This window comes from Grus americana, chromosome 8, assembly GCF_028858705.1.
Source record: "Grus americana isolate bGruAme1 chromosome 8, bGruAme1.mat, whole genome shotgun sequence".
Classification (NCBI taxonomy): Eukaryota; Metazoa; Chordata; class Aves; order Gruiformes; family Gruidae; genus Grus; species Grus americana.
The window spans coordinates 29,802,848-29,826,457 of NC_072859.1; the positions used below are offsets into that span (position 1 = coordinate 29,802,848).

The 23,610-nt window shown below is 41.5% G+C and overlaps 1 protein-coding gene across 3 annotated transcripts in view; it reads right to left on the reverse strand.

Moving 5' to 3' along the window:
- The window catches only part of LRP8 (LDL receptor related protein 8), a 194,880-nt gene that overhangs the window by 136,167 nt on the left and 35,103 nt on the right, over positions 1-23,610 (reverse strand). Inside the window, exon 1 of one of the 3 annotated variants that reach the window (XM_054834207.1) lies at positions 15,407-15,463. The exons of the other annotated variants lie outside the window; for them this stretch is intronic. Within the exon in view, the coding sequence (XP_054690182.1) occupies positions 15,407-15,428 (22 nt within the window). The 5' untranslated portion in view covers positions 15,429-15,463. Of the gene's footprint in view, positions 1-15,406; positions 15,464-23,610 lie in introns of those variants that run through there. 3 annotated transcript variants of the gene reach the window in all.

Below are 23,610 nucleotides of genomic sequence, written 5' to 3' on the forward strand. Positions count from 1 at the left end.
CCCCAAACACACAATCATTGTGATGATCCAGTTAGAACACTGCTCCTTGCAGCAGCCACAGGGAGGGTGCTGTGGACCAAGGTGTGGGGTTAGCACAGTGGGTGGGAACCTGGGAGGACAGGAACTTCTGAAGGTAATTTTTTCCACCTCTGAAAATGTAACATTTAATTTGCCCATAAATCAAGTAGCCTCCAGTGTATTACACACAGAGAATATCCATTACCTCAAGTCCTAAACAACATCTCCCAAATTAGGGGAAATAAACTCCCACAACCACATCTAAACCAATCAAATCTAAAAACCATTAGAGAAATGTCTTTCCACCCTCCTTGTTTCAATTTAGTTAGTGTCAAAAGAGTAACAAGTAATCAGGAAAATTCCTGTTAGGCTTATCTCTTGGTCCAGTAGGATCTCTAAATCCTCTATCAGCATTCACAATGAAAAATAAGATAACACCCACACTTGTTTAGCCCAGATTACGACATACTCTGATACGCATTCACCGAGTGACTGGAATTTACATCTTGTAGGAACCCAGTTTCCCAAGAATCTTCCTGCACCCTCACTGTGCTGAATTTTGTGTGTAAGCATCCAATGGAGCAACAGCATCTCACAGTTTCCAGAGACCTTCTATGACCCTTTTTATATCTGCATTTCAACCACTGGTGTATGACCCCCTCACCTCAAGATAAATGTCTTACTGGTCTCTAACTTGAGAAACACAAAGTGCCAAGGCCATGGGGGCTTTATGGTAATATTTGTATTCTGGAAGAACCCTTGTGCCACTTAAACTCGCATAAGACTGTAACTTTTACAGGCGTCACCAATTTCTCTTGGAGAGGTATCAGAATTACTGCGACTCCTTTGCTGACAACAGCTGCATCTGTACCAAAGGCTGCCTGGGCTCCAGCTGATGAGTCATTTGGACTCTACAGAGCTGTGGTCTGAGGCTCCCAGATGGCCACAGATTAAAATTTATTATACAGACTGGTATTCACATGCTCAGTAACCTCTGTGAATGAAATTTTGAGACCTCTTGACTCTCAGTGAGTTTACCATTATTGCTAACACCAATATAGCTGAATGGGCAAGCCTTCCATACGGCCGGAGACAGACTTGGAGAAAATCAAAATTCAGTGGACTAGGATCCTCCAACATCATGTGGCAATAGCTGCTTCACACCTTTCTTTCTGTATAGGAGGAAGGCAGAAGAGTCACAATGCCCCCCATCACACACCATCCACATGGTGGAGCATCCCTTGCATGGATATTGCCACCAGGAAGAATGCTTTGCTCTCTTCATACTTGTCATAGTCATCTACTCAGAGAGACCACACAGCACATCCCACATGAACCAAACCACAGTTTTAGTTTACCATTTTACACATCTCTAGATCAGAACTGTACAATTAGGTGCCAGCAGTCAATGCCTAATTAAATCGAAAGTGAAAATAATACGAAAAAACCTAACAACCTAAAATTACTAGCAAAACTTGCAAGATTGATTTGCATGAGGAATATTCATAAGGTAAGAAGGAAAGAGTACCAGGAGCATAAATACTCTGGAAGCTCACCACTTGGTCACCTATCGAATGAATTTCCACCAGGCACAAGAAAGCACTGAAAGATCTGGAAAAACCACAAACTTCAGGAAATTCTGCAGAGACCAAGTCTCCTGTTAAAGCCGGGGGGAAAAAAATTAAAAAATAAAAGACCTCATTCATCTTACATACTTTGCCTAGAAAACACAAAATATAAAGTCCCTGGGTTAACCTGAACCACAGCAGAGTGAAAGGGTTCACAGAGGAAGAATTACTCTTGTAGACACAAACTGGCTTCAACAAAGCAAGAGGGGAAATTTTCCTGTAACAGCCTGTGCATATTACTCTGAGGGAAAAAGAAATATGTTATGAAGTAATATATCCAGCACTGGCTACTGCTGGAGGCAGGATGTCAGCCACAAAGGGCCAATAGTCTGATCCCATATGATGATCCTGTATTTCTGTGTATTTAACCATATAATTAAAACCTGCTGCTGCTACACATACTAATTAGATGGACAGCATTTATTTCACCATTTATTTCAGCAGTCAGCATCCCCTTGACTGACAGCATGGCAGCACCAGGTGACTACAGCAGCTAGGCAAACGCTTTGCTGTTTGGAGATGTCAGCACTGGCTCATCAGAGGACACCCTGGTAGTGCTGGATGGGGAGTTAACATGTATCTCCACTGGACTGTGTAACTATCCTTAAAATCACCAAAGATTTAATTGCTTCAAGCATAAGAGACACTGCCCGTGACCATCTTGCACAGAACCAGTGACAAAACCAGATCCCAGGGAACATTCACTGGGGCCTCAGCAGAGGATGCTCAACAGTAAGCCTGAGAAGCCCTAACTCAGGACTGTAGCTAACTAAAGCTTCAAGTACCTGCTTCCAGTCACAGTGCAGTGTCCAGTTCTGATCATTCCTATAGACAGTGCCATTTGCAGTTTGGTAATACATCCTAGAGCAGATTAATCAGTGCATAGGAAAATCTGTACTGAGGAAAAATATATCAGCTTAAGTCATGTTCTATCTACCCCCCTCCAACAGCGCCGGTGACATATCTGCAACCAAATGCAGAAAAAAATTCAATCTTGCCTCCAGGTGCACCTTACTAAGCACGCCCCCCACGACCCACTGCACAGCCTCAGCACCAAGTGCAAGACTCTCCTGCAGACCTTCAGCTGGTTTTCAGACTTCTAATGGCCACTAATGTTTACAATTAACCCTTTCAGTTCCCAAGAAAAAAGACACTTCCACATAAGAAACAGCAGCCACAAACCATACAAGAGCAGCATTCTCTGGGTTGCAGAACAACACAAGCATCGAAGGCCAGGGAAACTTCACCACTCCTGCATGCATAGAAGCTCACAAGGTAGTAACTGGCCTGAATAAATAGTTACATTAACCACACACATTCATTTACACATCATCCTGTGCTGTTAACCTAATTGCTTTCTGCATACATTAACCATTTTCCCCTTGAATTTCTCTCATACCTCAACTCATCACAGCAAGAGACTGATCACCACAAACCCTGTGGGCTCAGGCCAGCGCTGGTCTGACTGCTGAGGAGGTAAGTCAGCTCCACACTGCAGTACAACCTTTGGTCATTAAACGTAGTACAGTTGCCTCCCTCTTGTTAATCCCTGCTACTCAGCTGCCTTCAAGGAAATGAATGGCTGTAATCATCACGCTGCCTTTTAACTGAGAAGACAGCATTAGATTTCATCAGCAATTTCACTGTCACACTGCATTGTCCGCAAAGGATAATGAGCCCAAAGGCTCTGCCACTCCAACTGCTTTGGTTTGATAGCGAACATATTACTTCATGGCACATAGTGACAGGAGCACAGGAAGAGCCTGCAGACACTTGTAGAGACAAGGCACACCTGCGTCTTCGCTCCTGTATTTTCTCTTGCAGATTTGTACTGATGCTTGGGCTTGAGTTTTTCCAGTTCTCACAGCAGAAACTTGCAACCCTCATGGAAACAAAGACATAGCAACATTCCCTAAGGGTTTCTCTGGCTAAATAAATAAATAATGATAAAGTATTCCTTGAGGAAAAGAAATTCTTTGTTGTGTTTAGTAGGAACTTCTGGGTATCTGTAAGGGAGGTGATTTTTAGTTTTTACTTACCTGACCACATCTTCCAGTCTTTTTGGTTCATCCTGGATATTACAAAATTGTATTGTTTATACTCTACGCATTTTCACATCCCTAAAACATGCTAACAGGTGGGCTATAAGCACTGCAATGAAGCATTAACTGAATTTTTCCAGCACCTCTCCACCTTTCCACTCTCCACTGACAAAAATCTTTTCCAGCTGAGTTCAGCAAACATGCATTTCTGAGCAAAGGCAGCAAGACCCCACAGAGTCACAGCAAGCTTAAGTACAAACAGTTCCAAAGTGGAATTAAAGCAAACGAACAAAGCCAACAACAAAATCTCAGATGCTTATTTAAAGCTACAAACTGTTGATCTAAAAGGTTGGTGCTGACTAGGAAGAAAATAGAGTCAAAACATTTTTAATTTGTGAAATATTAGCAAAATTTACTGATAGGGGATACCAAATTAAGGTATGCACAATCACAAGGCACTGATAAACACCAGTACAATGAGCTAGGCTCAGAGCTCAGTGACACTGGGATAAATTCAGTCTCAATTTACAGTGGCATCACTAGGTAAGCTCTGTCCTCCCAAATCTATCCAACACACAGCAGGAAGAATTTTAGTTGCAGAGAACACAAGTCAAGGAGGACTCAATCCATCTGTACCCTGTACCACTCCTGCCTGGATGCGGTTTAAATGGAAGCATCATTCGCATGCTGCCATCACCCCCCCTTTTTGCACCGCAACATAGTATTACAATTATTTAATCCTACATTATGTCATCTTGAGCTCCCTGCCTACACATGGCTTCTAGAAAGCAACTTACACATAAGCCATACAGCAACTATTAGTCCATACATTATGTAAGTACTACTCTGAAGAGAAAAAAAACCCAAAACAACCAAAAACCCCACAAAACCATAACATCAGTATGATGGCTAAGCGTCCCATTTCCAAATAAGTGAATGTTAATTTGCTGGTTACCTGAACAGCTCAGGGATTACAGATTTCACCCATGCTGAGAGATAGTATTTTATAGTTTTGATCCATGACACATTTAAAGGAATGCATTTGTGAAGCAAGACACATGAGTAAAGGATCTGAAACAGGAAAAAATGGACTGTATTAAGCATGCAAGATTTAAGCATGCAAGGTTTCACTCCAGGACTGATCCCATTAACATCCACGGGGACAGGCCAGACTTACTTAATTGTAAACAATCAAAATGAGGCCTGTGGATCGAGTCCAACAGAGCACTTCATTTAAGCATGAAACCTGCCATCGGGGCCATACCCCCACTTATAGCCAGGCACGTACTGCAGAGATTTGCTAGAGCAAGCTGTGGTGTGCTCAGAGAGGACATCAGCGCCACAGTAGAGCTCCCACATTGACCAGGCTAATCCTGCTTTCACTTTATCCAGTTCCTTATCAGAAGTATTATAGGACAAATAAGGTAACTTTACTTATGATGTGGGAGCAATTAACCAGCACTGGATCCAAGTTACCCAGCACACTGGTTAAACAAACATAAACCCCCTAAGGATCAGCATAAATATGACAGCATATCTTACTGTTCCCTAAGCAATCAAATATCATCCTGAGAATTGTTTCTATCCAGAGGTGAGTGTGCAAGGGCAGACAGAAAATACAGCATCATTAAGGATAAGGTAAAAATACATTAATTAAAAGCATGCTACTAAATATCACGTCCTTACATGACAAGGAAAATTTCCAAGGTTCCTGTTTGAAGTCTAAACAAAACACACCCTTATTTACACTTAATTTCACTGTCTCCCCTTCCTCTGTATTCCCAATGACTGTCAAAAGCTTCTGGCTAGAAACTCTCTGCTCTCATGCCCACATTTCACTTATTGGCTTTCACAATAGTTTAAAATTTTGTCAATTAGTTTTACATAAGCCACAGCGATCAATAACGAAGTAAAGGATATGAAGTAAAAATGCAACAAACATTATTGCTGGTCAGCTGCAAGACTATGCGAGACTAGCTGATGGCATTACTCCAGGATCTAACAGAGAAGTGTATACCTTCACATCAACATTAATCGGCATCCTTAACAGCAGCACGAGCAAAGAGGCCAAGGACCAAATGGGCCAGGAAAATCCAGCAAACCACTCCTCCCTCGGTCGAGGGGGAGGCAGACAGGCAGCCTGCAGCAAAGAAACTTCTTTGTTATTCCCAGGCAGAGGCAGATACACACAGAGTGCCCTGACAGGTCTCTGCAGAGGGTGTCAGATGATTTCATAGACAATGAAGTTTTAAACAAAACAAATAACAATAATATAAAAGACAAAGAGAGCAGATTGCCTCTGATGTGACCAGAGACATCCTTTGAGGATGCTAATGGAGTAGAGAATTGATTTTAAAGCTTGCCTTTTTTGCACCACACACAGTAAGAACAAGTGCTTGAATCAAACATGAGCATGCATAAAGATCTCTTTCCCTGGAAGACGGTTTTAGACTCTGAATTTTTGGCAACAAGATGTGCAAAACAATAAAATATTTATCAAGCAATTTTAGGCCAAAGACCCAGGCACAGGCTCTGCACTATTTTGACATGGGTCTCTTGTGGCAGGCCAGGGAGCTCTCAGTACATCTGAAAAGATTAGCTCCTTGCAGATTGGGCTCTCTTTGTTAATCCAAAACTACAGATTTTATTTGTCCTTGCTGACAGGATTCATTGTAAATGCAGCTGTTAGGAAGCTAACAACATCAGTGACTTCTACTCTGTTTATTTGGAGTTACCAGGGGTTTTTTGTTTGGGTTCCTCTCAGAAAATTCTGGTAACTTTCTCATCTGGACAGGAGGCAGCACAGCAATATGTGGTCTTGTGCATCAACACCCGGGCATCACACAGGATTTTGGAGAAAGTAAGATCATCTCATGCAAAAACCTGCCACCCTCCCGCATATGCACAATACGCTTGTTAATACATCAACTTGTTAAAAAAAAAAAAGTTGCAGATCTCCTTAAGCTCTCAGGATCCAGCTCCCAGAAAAACTGTCTATCACATAATTTCCCAGCCCCTGACATGTCAGCATTTAAATGCTCACGGCAGGAGCCTGCTTGTGCCTGCTGCTTTCCCCTCTCCCCTTTGCCCCCTCGCCATCCCAGAGGCAGCACTGGATTAGGCACTGTGACACAGAAGCAAAAAGCACCTTTTCCTTGGAGCCAGCACTGTGCCACTGCTGGATATGAACAGGAAAAGCTGTTAGCGATATAGTCACAAACAGGGTTTGCACTTCACAAATTAAGTTGGAACTATGAATTCAGACATATGACTCACTGTATTTTAGACTAGACATTTTTTACATAACGTGTTCCCTGCAAAGGCCGCTGAGTGCAGGCAGAGGCAGCACAGTAGGCACCTGCTCCCCTCCGTACCTTCCTGTGGTCAAGCTTGTACTGCCACATAAAACACAAAGAAAAAGGCTGTCAAAAACAGGGTGTTGAACTTGGAGCAAGTTTATCACAAGACTTGCCACTGATTCACATGTCATTCAGATGATCCCATGATGTTTTCAGTTTGGTAACAATGGGATATCTTAAAGAGAGTCTTGGGCTCAGTGAAGGCAAGAAGCATCAAGCGGCTGTTTCTAAGTGTAATAAATGGTCTGGGGAAGGACCTCAGGAACTCTCAAGCTGCACAAGCAACACCATCTCAGCCACCACCTCATGGTGTCCTGGTCTTTTTGGGAACAAGATCCCACTGTGTAGGTACAAAGCTGCAACACAGGCAACTAAGAGCCCACAACATGGACATAACTTATGACCAACATAAAAGTGATCCTCATTACCTAAGAAGCCAGGCTATGCTTGTCAATTCAATCAAAAAAAAAAAAAACCCCAAAACAAAACGCTGGCGAAGAATCATTCTCTAAGAACTACTTCGCATGCAAGTGTGTATCAGGATCCAATTAATTGAGGAGATGGAATATACTTTGCTAAGAAAGCAGTCCCATGGGTAATGATGCCTGTACCAAGAGATCGGCAGGGTATGTGGGAGAAGGAAAGAGGTTAGGGAGACTCGCCAGGCTGCAGTTCAAGGAAGAAGCTTTGATCTAAGACAGAAGATAAAAAATAAAATTTAAGAATCCTTTAGACTATATCAGCATGGTTTATTTATCAAGGTAGAACCTGTTATGACTGTACTGATTACTTTGAAGTTCTGTGGCCTGTGTCAATTGTTTATTTATGATTCCATAATTGAATTATGTCAGAAGTGCCAGCCTGGGAATTAGAGTGCTTCCTAAGGGACAATGAACACGAGTACGTTTTAACTCCACAGTGCTTCAAATGTGTGCTGTCAGGATGCACAGGTTTCTGTTCCAAACTGGGCTCCTCTTCCCTAAGGGCTGATGTTGAGTGCTTCATGACAATGACACTAATAACTTGATCGAGAGAGGAAAAGACTGCCATTGTAAAAACCAGCATCTGTCAGACCGTACAAAATTAGGAATGCTCATTTCACCCATGATATCAGAAACATATGGAGGCTGATGCTGCTAGTCAAGGGTGGGAACTGAGCTCCACTGGAGTCATGATACCAAGCAGTGGCAGTTGGAAGTGAAATTTTTATTTTTTTTTAAAAAAAGTTGCCTGGATTTTCTCCTCCTACCATACTCTAGCCACAGGGAAAACAAACAAGGAAAACCCCAACCCACAAAACCAAACCCCATCCCACTCAACCCACAGCAACAGTGATCTAAACTGAGCCCACAAAAGATCTGTTTCTACAGGTGATCTATTTCCACCAGTGCTAGGCAGCTCCCCTACAACACATCCTAGGGCTTTTTACACTTCAGCTGCTGGCTGAATATTTTTAAAATCCATGAGAACAGCCTACTTTATTTCCCAACTTCTGTTCTGTTTCTTCTTGGCAATATATTTATCAAATATAACTCGGTCATTAACAGTCTAATGCTCTTTCCCACTTTGCAGTAGTCTTTCACAGCATTATAGCCACTCCTTCCCTCCTCACAACATATGTTAACACTGGCATTTTCTATTCCTCCTAACATTCCTCTTCCTTCCTTCAGCTTTCATGCTGCAATCTGCCTCCATTGTTTCTCTTTCTTCCCCTTTGGAGTCTCAAAGTACAGAAAACAAGTACTCCACTTTGCAAAGCCATCATTACCCCCTTCTTTTCTTCATCATACTCTGGAGATGTTGAATATTACCAATAGGCCCCAATTTTATTTGTTTTTTTAAAATTCTGCTCTCTTCCTTATCCAGTAAATTTTGCAGTTCTCAAAGTATAGTACCTTTTCTGTTTTAAGCGTGACACAATTTCCCATTGAGTTTTAGAAGCCTAGTTAGTTCTATTAGAGGTCATTATCAACAAGGTATGAGGGATTCACAAACACTAGTGACTGTGCCCCAAAGCGCTCCTGTGACACAGGGGCAATGCATTCAGTTTCTACATGAGAAACTGGGGCTCAGGGACCAAGGTACCTGATTCATGTCTCACACACAGGAAGGAGCCCAGGTTTGTAGCATGAAAATAATGTTTAAAAAACACACACACGCCCCTCCCCCCCCCAAAGAAACCAAAACACATGATAATTTTCCTCTCAAGTACTTTGTGTTCACTTATGAGACATCTGTTGAAATACCTGAATTCTAACTAAATCCACAACATTCACTAATTTTAATTCATTTCTTCCTTCAGTGAGAGGATGGTTTCTGCTCCACCTGGGTCCTGTTTCCAAGGTACAACATGACCAGGGGCATTTAAGAGTCACTGGGTATCACACTAGTGAGGGAAGCTGGACATGTTAAATGCAGCTCTTTTACTGGTGTCTCATTCGGTCTTCAAAGTCCACATCAGCTGCCAAATGAAATTTCTTCTGAGCTTTGAAGTACTTATACCCTAATTTCAAAAATATCTCTGCCACAATCCCTCACTGTCAAATCATGACTCACCAGCAACAAATGTCATTAACCTGGCCCTCCCCTTCTCTTCTTCAGATGGCATGGCTTGACACCATGCTTGGTTTTAACTATGCCCACTAAAATCTCATATTGTAGATTTGAAAGTATTTCAAATTCTTATCATTCACTTTTTCCATATACCTTCCATTACCATACAAAATTTCAGTACATCAACACTTTTCTAACTCATTCTTCATTAAAAAATAACTCCATCTTCAGTCTATCTTTCTGTACAGGAGGAAGCTGCCAGAATTTAAAAGTACTCTCTCCTCTCAGCCAATTTAAGAGTATATTTGATGAGCAGTGGCATGTCCAAACCCAGCATAATGCTTTGAGCTTGAGACATTCTGCATATTCTAGAGCATAACCTTGAGTCCCACAACACTGGGCACCCTAAACCTCATGTTTTCTGCACTGGGTCTGCAGTATTCGTCACCTCCTTTCTTCCTTTATCTTTGGCACTAGAAACATGTCTGAGAAAACTGCCTTTTTTTAACCATCTGGATGACATCCCATTGTTTATTTCCACAAGCAATCAAGGGAAGTCCCACCCAACCATCTCTCCCTTTCCCAGGCTCATGAGTGGCTCTGTGCTGCTTCTGAACGCTGAGAGAGCAATTGGTTCTTCTGTTTGTGATAGAATGCTGAGAAATGGCTTTGCTCTCTGGGGCAGTCTTGCAGAGTAGAAATAGCGATGAACCAGAATTCAATTATGTAATGAGAAATTGCTTTAATTAGCCAGTTAATTGACTCCTCAATTGCAATAAGTAAAATCACTCGTTTTTACAAGGCACAATATTTTTTTTCCTAAGGGCTCCCAGGAATCGGCTCTGCATCTTGCTTTCCCCCAAGCCCAACTAAAACTAAAAAGGATCCAAGAGCACTGGCATGCTGCTGGAGGATCGCACATTTGATTACTGTTTCAGAGCAGCCCAGAGAAAAAAATACAGAAGAGGTAGGCAGAGGTGCAGAGACTTCCACTAGGGTAATGAACTAGTCTTCCTTTGATGGAAAGAAGCCTGAATTTGAGGCAGGATGAAATGTAAATGAATTGAGCTGCTTTAATGCTGCTGTCTTTTTATTTTTGTCGAAAGTATCCCAACTCAGAAGGAGGTAGACTTTTCAACACAAGTGAGATCCAAGATCCATACACACAATGAAGCAATCTGATCAAATGTCAAAGAAGGGGTACATAGTGCCTTGGCAGATCTCCCAAAGACACAGTTCAGGGCCAGTTAAGCAATGATGTAGTTCCAGTTATCTCAAAGATAAGCAGAAGAGGTAATCTAGGCCACTTCTGCAGCACACTGAACCCTAGCACCTAGTCTAGGATTAGGATACTGCAAGTCAAGACCCAAGATCAATGGCAGAATTTAGCCAAAGAAAACCAGCTTCAGTTTACTGCAAGTTTGAATTTGGCAACCCATTTAATGAGCATGTAAAATTCTACTCTAAAAGAAAGAAAGAAAAAAAAAGAACATGACTCATGAGTCAAACAATGTATTAGCACAAGGGAATTCCCTGATCTGGAATAGGAGGTATTGCTGGTGCAACTAGTCACTGGACTTCACACAGCAATGACAATCAAGAAGAGATAAAGGGTCAGACTGGAACGAACCACCAATCTCTCTGTCCCAGGACCCTGCACTCTGGTTATCACCTGGAGAGCTACAAGGGCTTAAGAAGAATGCTTCTTGTAGCAAGCACCACCACCACACTGGCAGTTCCTGAAGTCTTTACCTTCTTTCCCCCTCTATCCTGACTGATAAAGCTTCTGTGACAAGGTTTCCTGGTGTCCCACAACATACGCCTCTGCCTGGATGTCTTACCCATGATGAATCTTCACAGGACAAGCCTCTGGCCTTAGGGTCAGTCTGCCCTGAGGCAGTCTTCCTTTTCACCGAGACAACTGCAGACAAGCCTTCGTGCTAGCAGGGTTCTCCAGCAGCTCCCATCAGTAAGTCTCTCAATGCTCTCGCTGTGCTAGTGACCTTCCATCTGGGAGGTGACCTTAGGCCTCATGCAATTCACCCACTTCCCATTCTCTCCAGTCTTGCAGCAGGTCATCACCAGGAGGCAAATGAATAATCATAAATGAACTGTGCAAGAGGCAGGCTGGTAAGTTCCATGACATTTTAAACATCTGTTTAAGAGCAAGGGATAGAACCCTGAATGTCTAACAAAGCAGCAGAACACATTGCCTGGATGGAGGACTGAGTCTGACAGCACTTTTTAAAAAAAACAGAGAAAGCATGTTACCTTGGTGAAAGGGAAAGTTAACAGAATCAGTGGTGTTGTATCTTCACTGGAGTTCACACAGGACTTGCAAATATTGTTTATAAATAAACTCCTCTTGTAGGAAACCTTAGATATAGTCAACAAGGAACATCTGAGTGTTTGATTAGGACTGACATTTTAAACTAAAGCCAAACACTCTGTAATAACACTAAAATCAGCAGAGTAGCAAATAAGTCCCTGCTTTCGATGCAGACATGCCAGGAATGATTTTGGACCAGCATTCTGCATCTAAAGCAAGATTAAGTATCACCAAAAGAACGCCTTTCAAGATTTGAGCAGCAGCAGCAGCTCCTGCTGGAGCCTGCAGAAAGCAACACACTTTTATGAGTATCTAGGCAAGCAGCTCCCCAGATGGGGGGCAAGAATCCCAGGTGGGATCACAAGTTGGATGAAATTCAGCTGCAGAAGAAGAGTTTGCAACAGAAAATGGGGACATAAGCAAAGAAGTTTGAGAGCCGCTTCTGTACAAACCTTCCACTGAAAAAACTAACATTATAGCTCAATTAAAAAAAGCAAAATCCATCAGCTTTTGAAACATATTTCACTGCAAAAAGCCTGGAGAACTGGCTTCCCAACAAAGCCTTGGATTTTAAATGAACCAGTCAGCTTAGGGAAGCACATGTTGAAATGGATGGCACACCAAACCAGATATTTACAGGACCAGCACAGACTGGGCAAATGGACCCTAGATACAGAAATGTCCAGAATCTGCCCGGTTCCCTCTCTTACACCACTGTCTGGGGGTACCTAACACATCTGGCTGGCACCAAAGAACAAGAAGCTTTTTCTTCCCAAGAGACACTGTCACCAAACACCCAAAATACATTATATAGCACTGAACTGAGTAAAAACAGGTTTAATTACAAATTACTATTAAAATATGTGGCAGATCTTAGATATTTTTCCCTTTTGCCTGATGGCATTCCTCTGTTTGACAAGAACACCACAGAATTTCCATGACAGAATTACAGTCATTATGGTTTTCCTTCAATTGAGAATATACTGTCAGGACCCATTCTGCACTAAGTCAGTTCTTTAACCTTTATAACGCCAGATACTCAAGGATGGACTGCAGCAGCCTTTAAAAACAGTACAGACTTTGCCATAGAAGAGTTAGAGACAGCAATAAGCGTCATGTCTGAGGTGGTTGCATGGAAATTTAAAATAGGCAAAATTAAATTACCCATGAGAAATCCAACCTGAAACTCTGACCTGAATTTGGTCAGAAAACTTGCTTTGTCTAACTTAGTCAAATCAGGAGCTAGGCATTCAGTGCAAGACTGAAAAGTATGAAGGTTAAGAGGACACAAGTGACAAAGCATGCAGGGTAATATGCAGAAAGCACTGTGCCAAAATGCAGAAGGTGCAATACTGCACACACTAAAGTCTACCACAGGATCTCTACAAGAGAAGGGTGTTTGTAAGAACCCCTGCAATAACCTGGGAGACCAATGCATCCAAAAAAATTGAGATTCACTGAGCGACCAGCAAGGGATTAACAAAACCGTTGCAATCTAACAGAAGTGATAATGGAAGAATAATCTTGAGAATCTCAAACATGGTCAGATTTCTTCAGTAAAAAGTGTATGCCTGTATCAAATCAAGCCGTAACCTACAATAAAACAGCACTGGTACTTTTATGAGAAAAAAACCAAAACTATTAGATGATATGAGTCTGACCTGATTAATGGCTCTGTGGTACAGCCAGCACGTGAAGCAGGCCAATCCCCACCATGCTACTTTATTAAGTAGAGGTCCATCAGTTGTGGGACAAGCCACGGTGTTTGAATATGCATGGCCAAAGGCCTCCATCCTCCCTTGGTAAAACCCTACATGCCATTTTGTACAGAGCACACAATCTCTCCCCACACATAAGCTTCTGTGTGTGTGCACGTGTTCATAGGCAGCCAGCCTGCACTGGGGCGGCTCAGTCATCCATCCTGCCTCTGGCACTAGGGCACAAGTGGGCAGCAGCAGAGGAACCGAGTGTTGAAGAAGAGGAATAAGTATGTGTCCAGTTTTCAATGAGCATTTCTAAAGGAGCAAAGATGCTGGGTGCACAGACGGCGCTTTACACTTCACAGCAAAGCCCTCATCTGGGAAAGGAGAGCTGACAGACGGCATTGTATGTACTGCAAGGGGCTACATTCATGGAAACAAGGGAAGAGAAGCAAGCGACCCCTCCAGAGCCAGCAGAGCCGTCTGTTCCTTTCCCTGTTTGTTTGCTCTTTCAGACTTAAATGCTTGAGCAGATTTACACAAGTAAGTGCACTCAAGAAGTGGGCAAACTGAATATGAACACTAGGCCAACTGGCTGCAGTGTCCAAGAAACAGAAAGTGGTATTAATCCTCTGAATTGGATACCAAAGCACCGCCTGTGCCCCATGGAGCTTCCCAGTGGGGTCCCCTCCCCATCCTTCTGCAGAGCTGCACAGCAGGGAGCTGCGGGGCACAGCAGCCGGACAGGCTGGCTGCAATGCCGACCAGATCTGTGCACTGTCCGTCCCCTCCACCCCCACCTGTCCTTCCATATGCAAGGGATGGGCAATTGTTAGCAGGAGCCTACGGCAATTAGTGGAGAAGGAAAATAAGGTACTTAGAAGTAATCTGCACTTGGAAGTTTACCAAAACAGCGCTCCCAAAACACTTACACCAGAAGAATTACTGCAATGATTTTTTTAAAACACAATCTGCCCCTTAGCTGGGCAAACTCTAGGTTACCTAGAAAACTTGCCTCTTCTAGCAGCAGCAGTCAAGAGATACCCCTCCGGGCACATTGTTGCTTTGTGTACCCCATGCTACAGCAAATCTGATATTGTTTGAAACACCAACAGCACAATTTTAGACTTCTACACCATCAAAGTTGAAAACTAGTTTGCAATGGGAACGCTGCCTTCATGAGTATTTGTGCATGTGCACACAAAAGACGACTGAGAGTCCAGAAATGAAAATGAGATTTCAAAAATGCTGAAATCCTGCAGCTTGCATGTCCTCCCCTGTCTGTCAAACCCAGTTTCTTAGGAATATATTTACAATGCCTAGACAACTGCTCATCAAACCCAGCGCATGTTTTTGCAATTTTTGACAGTTAGAAGAGCATGTATTTGTTCAAGTTTATTTTTATGGTGTTCAACACTATATACCAAAGACTTGATAGTATGGAAGCCAACATCATTTTCTTCTACCCAGCTGTAATTTTTACCCTGCCTCAAGCCTGCACAGGAGGATAGAGAAAAAGATACCTATTCACATCTTCACATCCTTCTGCCTTCCTCATGCAGTTTTCACACCAACAGAGAACAGAACTTCTCCTGTCCAACCAGAGACCACTAGTGAAAGACGAGCTGTTCTTCAAAAAAGAACCATCTACAGCTTTCTCTTAGACCAATGAAGTTACATGATAGATACTCATCACTGACAGAAGCAACTGCTTGATGTTAATCATTAATTAATGTAAAACTGAATTTAACTAGAAGATAAAGCACCCGTTACTCACCTCTAACCCCAGGCTTCCTCATAATTCACCAGCATCTTCCAGATCTGCCAGTGGCAGTGACGTTTGCCCATTCTGTCATTCCCGGCAAGGATGCAGTAACTTTTCCCTTTCGCACGTGACTGCTTTCAAGTACCAATTTCAAGGGATATCAGGTTCCACCCCTATCTTGTCCCTATAATTTTCAGCTCTCTGTGCCAGCAATGAAGCTTCCCTTAAGTGTAATAGATATAACTGTATCTTCTACCTTTGCATACTATAATCTGCAAATTCTAGTAAGCCTTCCTGCTGTCATTGCTCCAGGCATAATCTTGAAATATTTGTGTTACCATAAATAGTACACATTGCATTATCTAGAGAATATATTTTTAAAAAATAGTTATGTAGCAGCATCAAACACATAGAAGAGTTGTACAATCTTAGTTCTGCCCTCTTATGCATCCAACACATTCACCAGTGAACAGAGGAATTTTATGGGGCAGATCAAGACGCATCATATAACTGAAGAACATAGTCCCAGAAGAGGAGAACATGCAATTGCAAGCAGTATTCACAGGCGCACAGACACTCTTGCATATGTTTTTGTTCCTTTGGCAGTAACATAGGCCAGCATTTTTGAAACATCCTGCTAGTCTTATAAAACAACCCAACAAAAGGAAAATACAACTTTTATCTCAACAAAACCTGAAAAGAATTTTATAGTTGGACTTTCTTGGTCTACAGGCTTTCTTCCTGTTAGATTTCAAATGCCTGCCACAAACGGAGGAAGAGGGAAAGGTCATTAGCACCCTTCCCACAAACCCCAGGAATCCTTTAAATTGAGTTGAAAAGCATTAGGCATTCAGAACACAGGAACTACTGCTGGCTTTCCGCGGACTTGCGGTGTTCTGTAGCCTTTCTGTCCAGCAGCCACAATAGTTTCTCCATCTTTGCTCTTACAGTTTAGTACTATACAGCTCTCCGTAGGCCACAGCTTGAGATGTATTACTCCAGGCAATCCAAAGTTATCAGGTGTTTCACACTGTCACTGCTACTGCCTTCACCTGTCTGCATTTTCCTGGAATAAACTCCTTTCAGTAAATCCTAAGGCTGGACTGCAATCCAACAGTGAACAGTAAGTAACTCAGTCCCAGAAACTCAACAGCAAGCAGGTTCCCTTTGGCCTTTAACAGCTAACTTAACATTTCCAAGGGTTTTTTCAAATTTTGGTCAAGAGTTGTACCAAATGCACAGTACTACAAACACAATTTTTCTAATTCTCAAAGAACTTCACAAGAAGGTGGAACATCAAGATGCCTAACTAGAGCTGCAGACACCATAGTGCTCTACCCATTCCCTCCTCTCCAATGTGAAACACCCTCTGCCCTTTCCCCAGCTCCTGTCTTGCTGTGTCTGTCTCCTCAGATTTCTTTCTGGTTGCCAAAACAGTCTCCTGACACAGCCAACTTCCATTCACTCCATCTGTCACCAATCCAACGTGACAGAGTCCGTGAACCGAAACCAAGGTGTCCTCTTAACTTTTAACCAAGCTGCACTTTATGCCCTCTCATGCTGCTCTTCCAAAACCATCATTATCCCATTTCCAGCCAACTAGGCTCTGCCAAAACAGTCAAACACCAGGTTGCATCCTAGGGATGCCCAGAAAGCTGCTGCTCACTCCAGAAGCAGCAGCTGGTGAACAAGGACATGAAATTCCCTCAGTATTTCTCACGACTCCAATTATCATGACAGGTGTATGTTCACCCTCCCTGAAAGGGCAAAGAGTAGGACAGCCAAGGGAAAGAATACCTAATAGAGACCAGCAATCCTGCAAACAGACTATATTTATAGTTTGCAATACAGACTATAAAACTCTGACCGTCCTAAAGCAACACTTCAGTAGAGTTATGCCAACTTATCCCAGCATGGCCTGAAGATACAGGATTGTCTTAAAGCCTGAGAGTTCATACCTTGCACACCCACGTTTCTGTGCAGCTGCAAGCACAGGGTTGCTTGCACAGCAGTAAGGCTTTCATGCCCTTCAGCCAAGTACATTCAAACCAGCAGGGTTTGAAACTCCATGGCTTGTTTTTCCTCAACAAACAAAAACTCTTGGCTTGACTACAGTCTCAACAATACACATCAAAAATGACTCAACTGAATTAAACATATTTCAGGGGAATACAGGATATACAATATAAGTATGAAGATCTGGCCAGAGAAGGTATGATAAAAAAAGGAATAAAATAAACAGGGCACCTTTTAATAATTCTTTTGAAGCCAAATTCAGTAGTTACTGGCTTGTTTTGAAGCACTCACAAAAGGCAATGAGATGCCAAAGGACACTGCTTCCAAGACCTACACAGCCTCTAAATTCATACAGTAAATGAGTAGGTATATGTCTGAGACTGGGGGGGTGAAGCCTGAAACTGAAAAGTCATTCTTCTGGATACGCGAAAATATTTGAGAAGCAGTATAAAATCTAGTAGGATTCCAGTCTCTTACTAAAAGCTATTCATTTTTTCTAGTAGCTGCCCCTATTAAACGCTTTTTAGAACAAGAATGTGTTTTGCAGTGTCCACAGAGAGTTATGCATCATACAGTATGTTCCCGGAACTTAAGCAGAAGTTTTTCTGCCTAACAGTCAGGAAACAATCTAGTTGCTAAAAGTTGTCTTTTCCGTTAACAGAAATAAGTAGAACACAGAAAAGACAGACCACAGGACACACTGTGCATTGGGGTCCAAGAAAGGACTCTCCTCCCAGGATCTCAGTCACTGGAGATTTCAGACAAATTATTTTTCCAGCTCTCCTGGTTGCTTGCCAGATACAGACTGGGAGGCACCTTTACCCTCGAGTCAGGGTGGGCTTTCCCAAAAGCATCAGTTTACTTCACAGAAAAGAAAAACTAAAAACTGTTTGGGGATCTCAAGATTCACTGGGGATTCCTGCAGTGCCCCACTCACATGGCATTCCTCTACTAAGCTATAAACTCAGTCTGCTGTGTTAATGAGCAACATCATTATATGTCTCCGTTGTAGAATTCAAGCATTTTTACAAAGAAAAAAGAAAAAACCCACAACAACAAAAAATATTTTTAAACATACTGAGCCTACAGGCAGCAGTAAGGGCTCCTGGTAAAAGAGCACTAGATACAGTGCCTAACCTGAGAAAGCTGCTGAAAACAATCCCTCAAGCTACCTTGCTTTTATTATTGCTAAAAAGAAAGAAGAAAGAAAAAGCAAAAAAAGCACAATGAACTAAGACCACCTAAGATGAACAGATTTCTGTCTTTTAAACATGATGACTCATCAGAAAAGGCTCATGACTGTTCATGCCCCACTCTCTTGCAACAAAGATATACACCCACAAGCTCCTTCTTTTCAAGAATTACCAAAATTGTGGGCTTGCCTTTTCAGGATCTGATTTTCTATGTATCAATTGTAAAAGCTTCAGTTCCACCTTCAAATAAGAAGTCAATCACAGTTTGATCCCAGAAAGGCACAGACCATCAGGGGGCTATACAATTTAGAGCCATCTGTTCCCACTCCCTCTTCCTTTTGCTTACAACCAGGGAGAAGCCATCCCCCTCATCTTATTTCCATTTGGCTTTTCCACCCGTCTCCAGCTTACCTGACTCCATGGCTCCTCAGGCTCCTCCATGAGCCTCCTATGCCTGTGGGCTTTTTTTCCCCTCTCTCTCTACCCCCTCCCACTGATCTATTTTATGAAACACACCTGTCTGCCCCTTCATCCAACTGTTATTTCCCTTTATATTCATACAAATACCCAGGCACACATGCTGCTAGTTAATGCTAACTATATTAAACCACTACTGGTAGATGCACCTGTCAAAAACTGATGAGTAGGAAAGAAAATAACATTGTCTAGCTGGGATAACACTTGCTAACCAAGTACTTTGAAAGCAGTGCATCAACACTGCATTCACAAGACACCCCTGGGAATCTGGGTCACCCCATCACTGCATGCTGAAAGCAGAGCCTCAAACAAGACAGGAGCAGCAAAATGGGATTCAGCTCCTCACCACCACCAGAGATGAAGGCAGCTTGAAATGAAGCAAGAGGCATAAATTATAAAGTCAACTGCATAGTGATGCATCCACAGAAGTTTTTCTTTCCTAGATGTTTTCAAATGTGAATATGTTCTCTCTCCATGACGCATTGACAGCTTATGCCCTAAGGTAAAGAAATCTGAGCATGACACAGAACCTGGTGAGACGCTTGTTCAGAGATTTCGCAGACCCTCCAATCTTCTCTTTACCACAAAGTGTGTAATAAAATTCTATCTAAAGAGCGGATTTCTCTCCGCCATATATTTGCCTTTGCTTCCCATTATTTTAAACCACACTTCCCTTCATAGGCTTAAATAAAACTGGGAAACTTTGTGCAATTTGCTGTCAACAACTGTTCAAAATTCCATGTTAGTAATGTTGAGAGCCTTAGTGTACCAGCTCCCTCTTAATATTTTAAGCATCAAGCAGCAAGATTAAGTAAGTGGTATAATACAAACAGCAGGTACATAAAAATTCCCAGTTTCAGGAGAAGCTGATGGAGCTGAACTGGTCTTAAAAACCTGGAAAAATCTGCAAAATAAACTTAATGAGCAAACACTCATTTGTTCATCTTTCTTTTCACAGTTCTTTTTAAAAATAATTCAATGATCAGTGTGCTGCTGCCATTCTCTTTATAACTGCTCTTAGGAAAATCAAAATAATGAAAAAATCACAGTAAAGATGAATATCCAGAAGAAAACACAAACTAAATGAAAGCAAAACAAAGAAAAGCACATGTTCAAAATCACTCTGAAAACAGACTGATTAGGTAATTAGTACCTGTATATGTATGTATATATATATATGGATAGTCTTCTCCCTCATAAAGGGAGAATGGACAGAGTTTGATATCAGTATTTGAAGTACGTCACACAACCCTTCAGTTTTAGCGAAACAGTGGAACACAAAGTTAAGCCTAAATCGGAATTTAATCCACACCATAAATACAATAAAAAATCTGAAGTAAAGGTGAGATGGTTGGAATATTTTTTCCTTGCAACGCAAGATGGTAAATAGATGAAACGTTTCATTGTAAAATTTGGAAGGGCTTGTTTTCCTGTGAGCTAGATTAATTGCATGTATACATAAAGCTTCCCTATAAAAATGAATCGTGCCTTCTTGCATTTAAAAAAATCCAAACCCAAAAGACTACAAAAAAAAAAATCACACTTTTCTGCAGCTGTGATGCAGCCATGGAGTAAAAGACAGCACAAAGTTGTTATCTGCCTCAAAGGAAACTCAGGGAGGACTACTTGGGCAGGTTGCTTATAAGTGAGCTAACAGCATGCGCTAGTTCATCCAACAAAGCAGCAGCATACTGCTCAAAAACAGCGAACACTAGAAGCGTATAAATCTCTGGCTATACTACATTAAATTTGTGTAAAGACTGGAAATTAAGTTATACATAAGGTCTTGGAATAACATTGTTGAGTTCTCAAATTTGCATTTTGTTATATTCAAAGTTTAAGATTTATTTTGTTAGATACAATTTTTTTAAACTTCTTTAGTTTTAAATTAATTCTTTACTTTAAAATATTTTCCTGAAACTACTGCAGTACATTTACAACATAAGCATCAATTTTATACAATTTTTCCAAATCTGTTTCTAGACATTTTTAATATTTACTTGATGCTTAGTGATTCAAATACACATTACTGGTTTGAAGGATTAAGTGTGTTTATTCCCATTACATTTTTAATGGTATAATCCACTGCAGAATCCATGAAGGATTTCAAAACTCCATTTTGAAGACTGCGAAGTCTGTAGTAGTTCTGTAGCGCTAATGAGCACTGCCGTTGTGTGAGGCATCGAGTGGTTACTGACTACCCTCAGTGCAGAATAGCCCATTACTCTGAACTCAGGTCCCCTCTGATAGCTTCCAACTTATGTATCGAAAGAGATTTTCAAAACTTTCAATTTATCATCAGAAGGCTAAAAATTTTATATATTCCTTTTGGTAAAGTTGCCACCATACCTGAAATTTATTCTGTATCTTTTGGCATATTTTGATCATTTCTTTCTATTACCAGCATTAAAGACATTTGCACATCTTTGAATGTAAAGGAGATCTTGTCTGCACGCATCTCTCTTGCCCACAAACTCCCATGTTACAAGTGTGAATACAGCTGAGGGACACTTGCCAGTCAAAACAGATGCTCAATTCCTTTACCAGGGAATGGAGTACAAATACAGGATTTGATTTAATGTATTCACAGTGCATCCAGCCCCAACTACTTCTGAGACTTTTCAGTATAAATTGCAGCAGAAACTGGCTTAGAAATAAAGTTCCCATTTGGAAGCTAGCATAAAGCAAGGTACTTGGGAGGCAAAAATCTGCCCACTTAAATGCAAACCATGTTCTGAGCTAAAACAAATATCTAGGTAGGTAAACAATTTTTCACAGTGACAGTTTACTCTGCTAAACTTTACAGATTAAACTAGACTGAGTCACAGAAAACAAGTATTACATCTCAAAACTGGTCATGTCCAAGCACAGCTCAATGATTTTCAGGCTGATGCATACTATGGCAATGGCTGTAGAGTCCCCTCAGGAGCAGGGGACCAGCTGGAGAAGGAAACGAGAAGACCAGGTACACCACAGATGTGCAAGAGTGACATTAGATAGCACTACAGTGATTTCTGGCCAGCGGACTGACTTTTCTAGATGCCACAGAGCAGAGCAGCCCTCACCGTAAAGGCATGCCAGGAGCCAGCCAGGCTCTGGTGCCACTTGAAGATCAGCATAACAAAGTCTAAACCCTCCCTTCCCAGAGCCTGAACAAAAGTGCTGTAAGTCAAATCCAACTTCTGCACCCTGTGCTGAAGGCACTCAGTGAAATGCTCTGAGAGGTTAGAATTCAAAAAACAAATCCCACAATAACTTCTAATAAGCACCTTCTGCTCATCAGCGAGCCATGTCAGCCTGAGCCCAACTATTTTAAAACTGGCATTTCTAGAATAAAGGATTGTTATCCTTTCCAGATAAGATGATTATTTTCCTCAGAATTTATGGCACATTCCCTAAATTATAACTAAGGTTAATAACTGTTATGTTTATCATTCTATGCTTTGTCCTCAAACTGGTGAATACGCTACAAAATCTTATACTATACTAATACTACTATTGCTGGGGGGGGATGTGGAGGGATTGTTCTTTTGGACAGCTCTAAACACTAGCTAGGATTACCCCTTTTCCAGTCATGTTCGCAGCTCCAGGATGCTAACATTTGCTTTGTCTCCGAGCACAACTTTACAACAAGCTTTATCTTACAAAGCACAGCAGCCAGCGCCTAGCTGATGCTTTATGTAAAACCCTTATCATTAACATTTGAGAGCTGTACTAACAATGCGAGCTAAGTCATAAGGAAAAAAAATAAAGTCTTTTGATTCTAGCAAAAAACTTGCAATAAAAAACAAACACTTGATTCACAAGTGCTATAGTTGGAGAGGGAGAGAGTCAAGGACTAATCTACCATAGTAATTGGATTGAAAGATTCTGAGTTGGTGGAATTTAGTGGCTGTATTAAAAAGCCATCTCCTCTTCAAGGCAAGGAGCCAATATAATGAAGAAAAGACAGGAAACAAGTTAGGGAGTGCCATCCAAGGTTAAAAGAAGACCCTGTTATCTTGAAAATGGAAGTGCAGCCTATTTCCATGAAACTGAGTTTCTCTGTCTTTTGCAATCTAAGGCTGGTTTTTATTACCAAAATCAGCAACTGGAAAATACATTTACCAGAGAATTATTCCCGTCATTATAATAATAAAAGGGTCAATTAAAACTCAGTTAAGTGGTAAATCTGTTGTGTAGTGGACTGACTTTAAAAGAGAATTTCAGTTGCTTCAATTAAAACTGAGTAACACTGGGCATAGCGCTGGTTACCTTTCCAAATTCTGATTCTCTACTGCTGAAGAAAGTCAAATACTTTTTAATATCCTTTTCCTCCCCCCCCCCCCCTCCGAATGACCAAGCCATTCTGAACCATTTCTCAGTTCAACAGTGGTATAAATTTCCAGAAAGAACTGGTTTTCCAGTATAATTAAATAGAACTTAAAAAAGCAATTTCATATTTACAACAGGAAATAACCAAACTTGTCTCTGGTTACCAAAAAAGAAGAAATAAGATTAATTTAATGAATTGGTGTTCATATTACATCT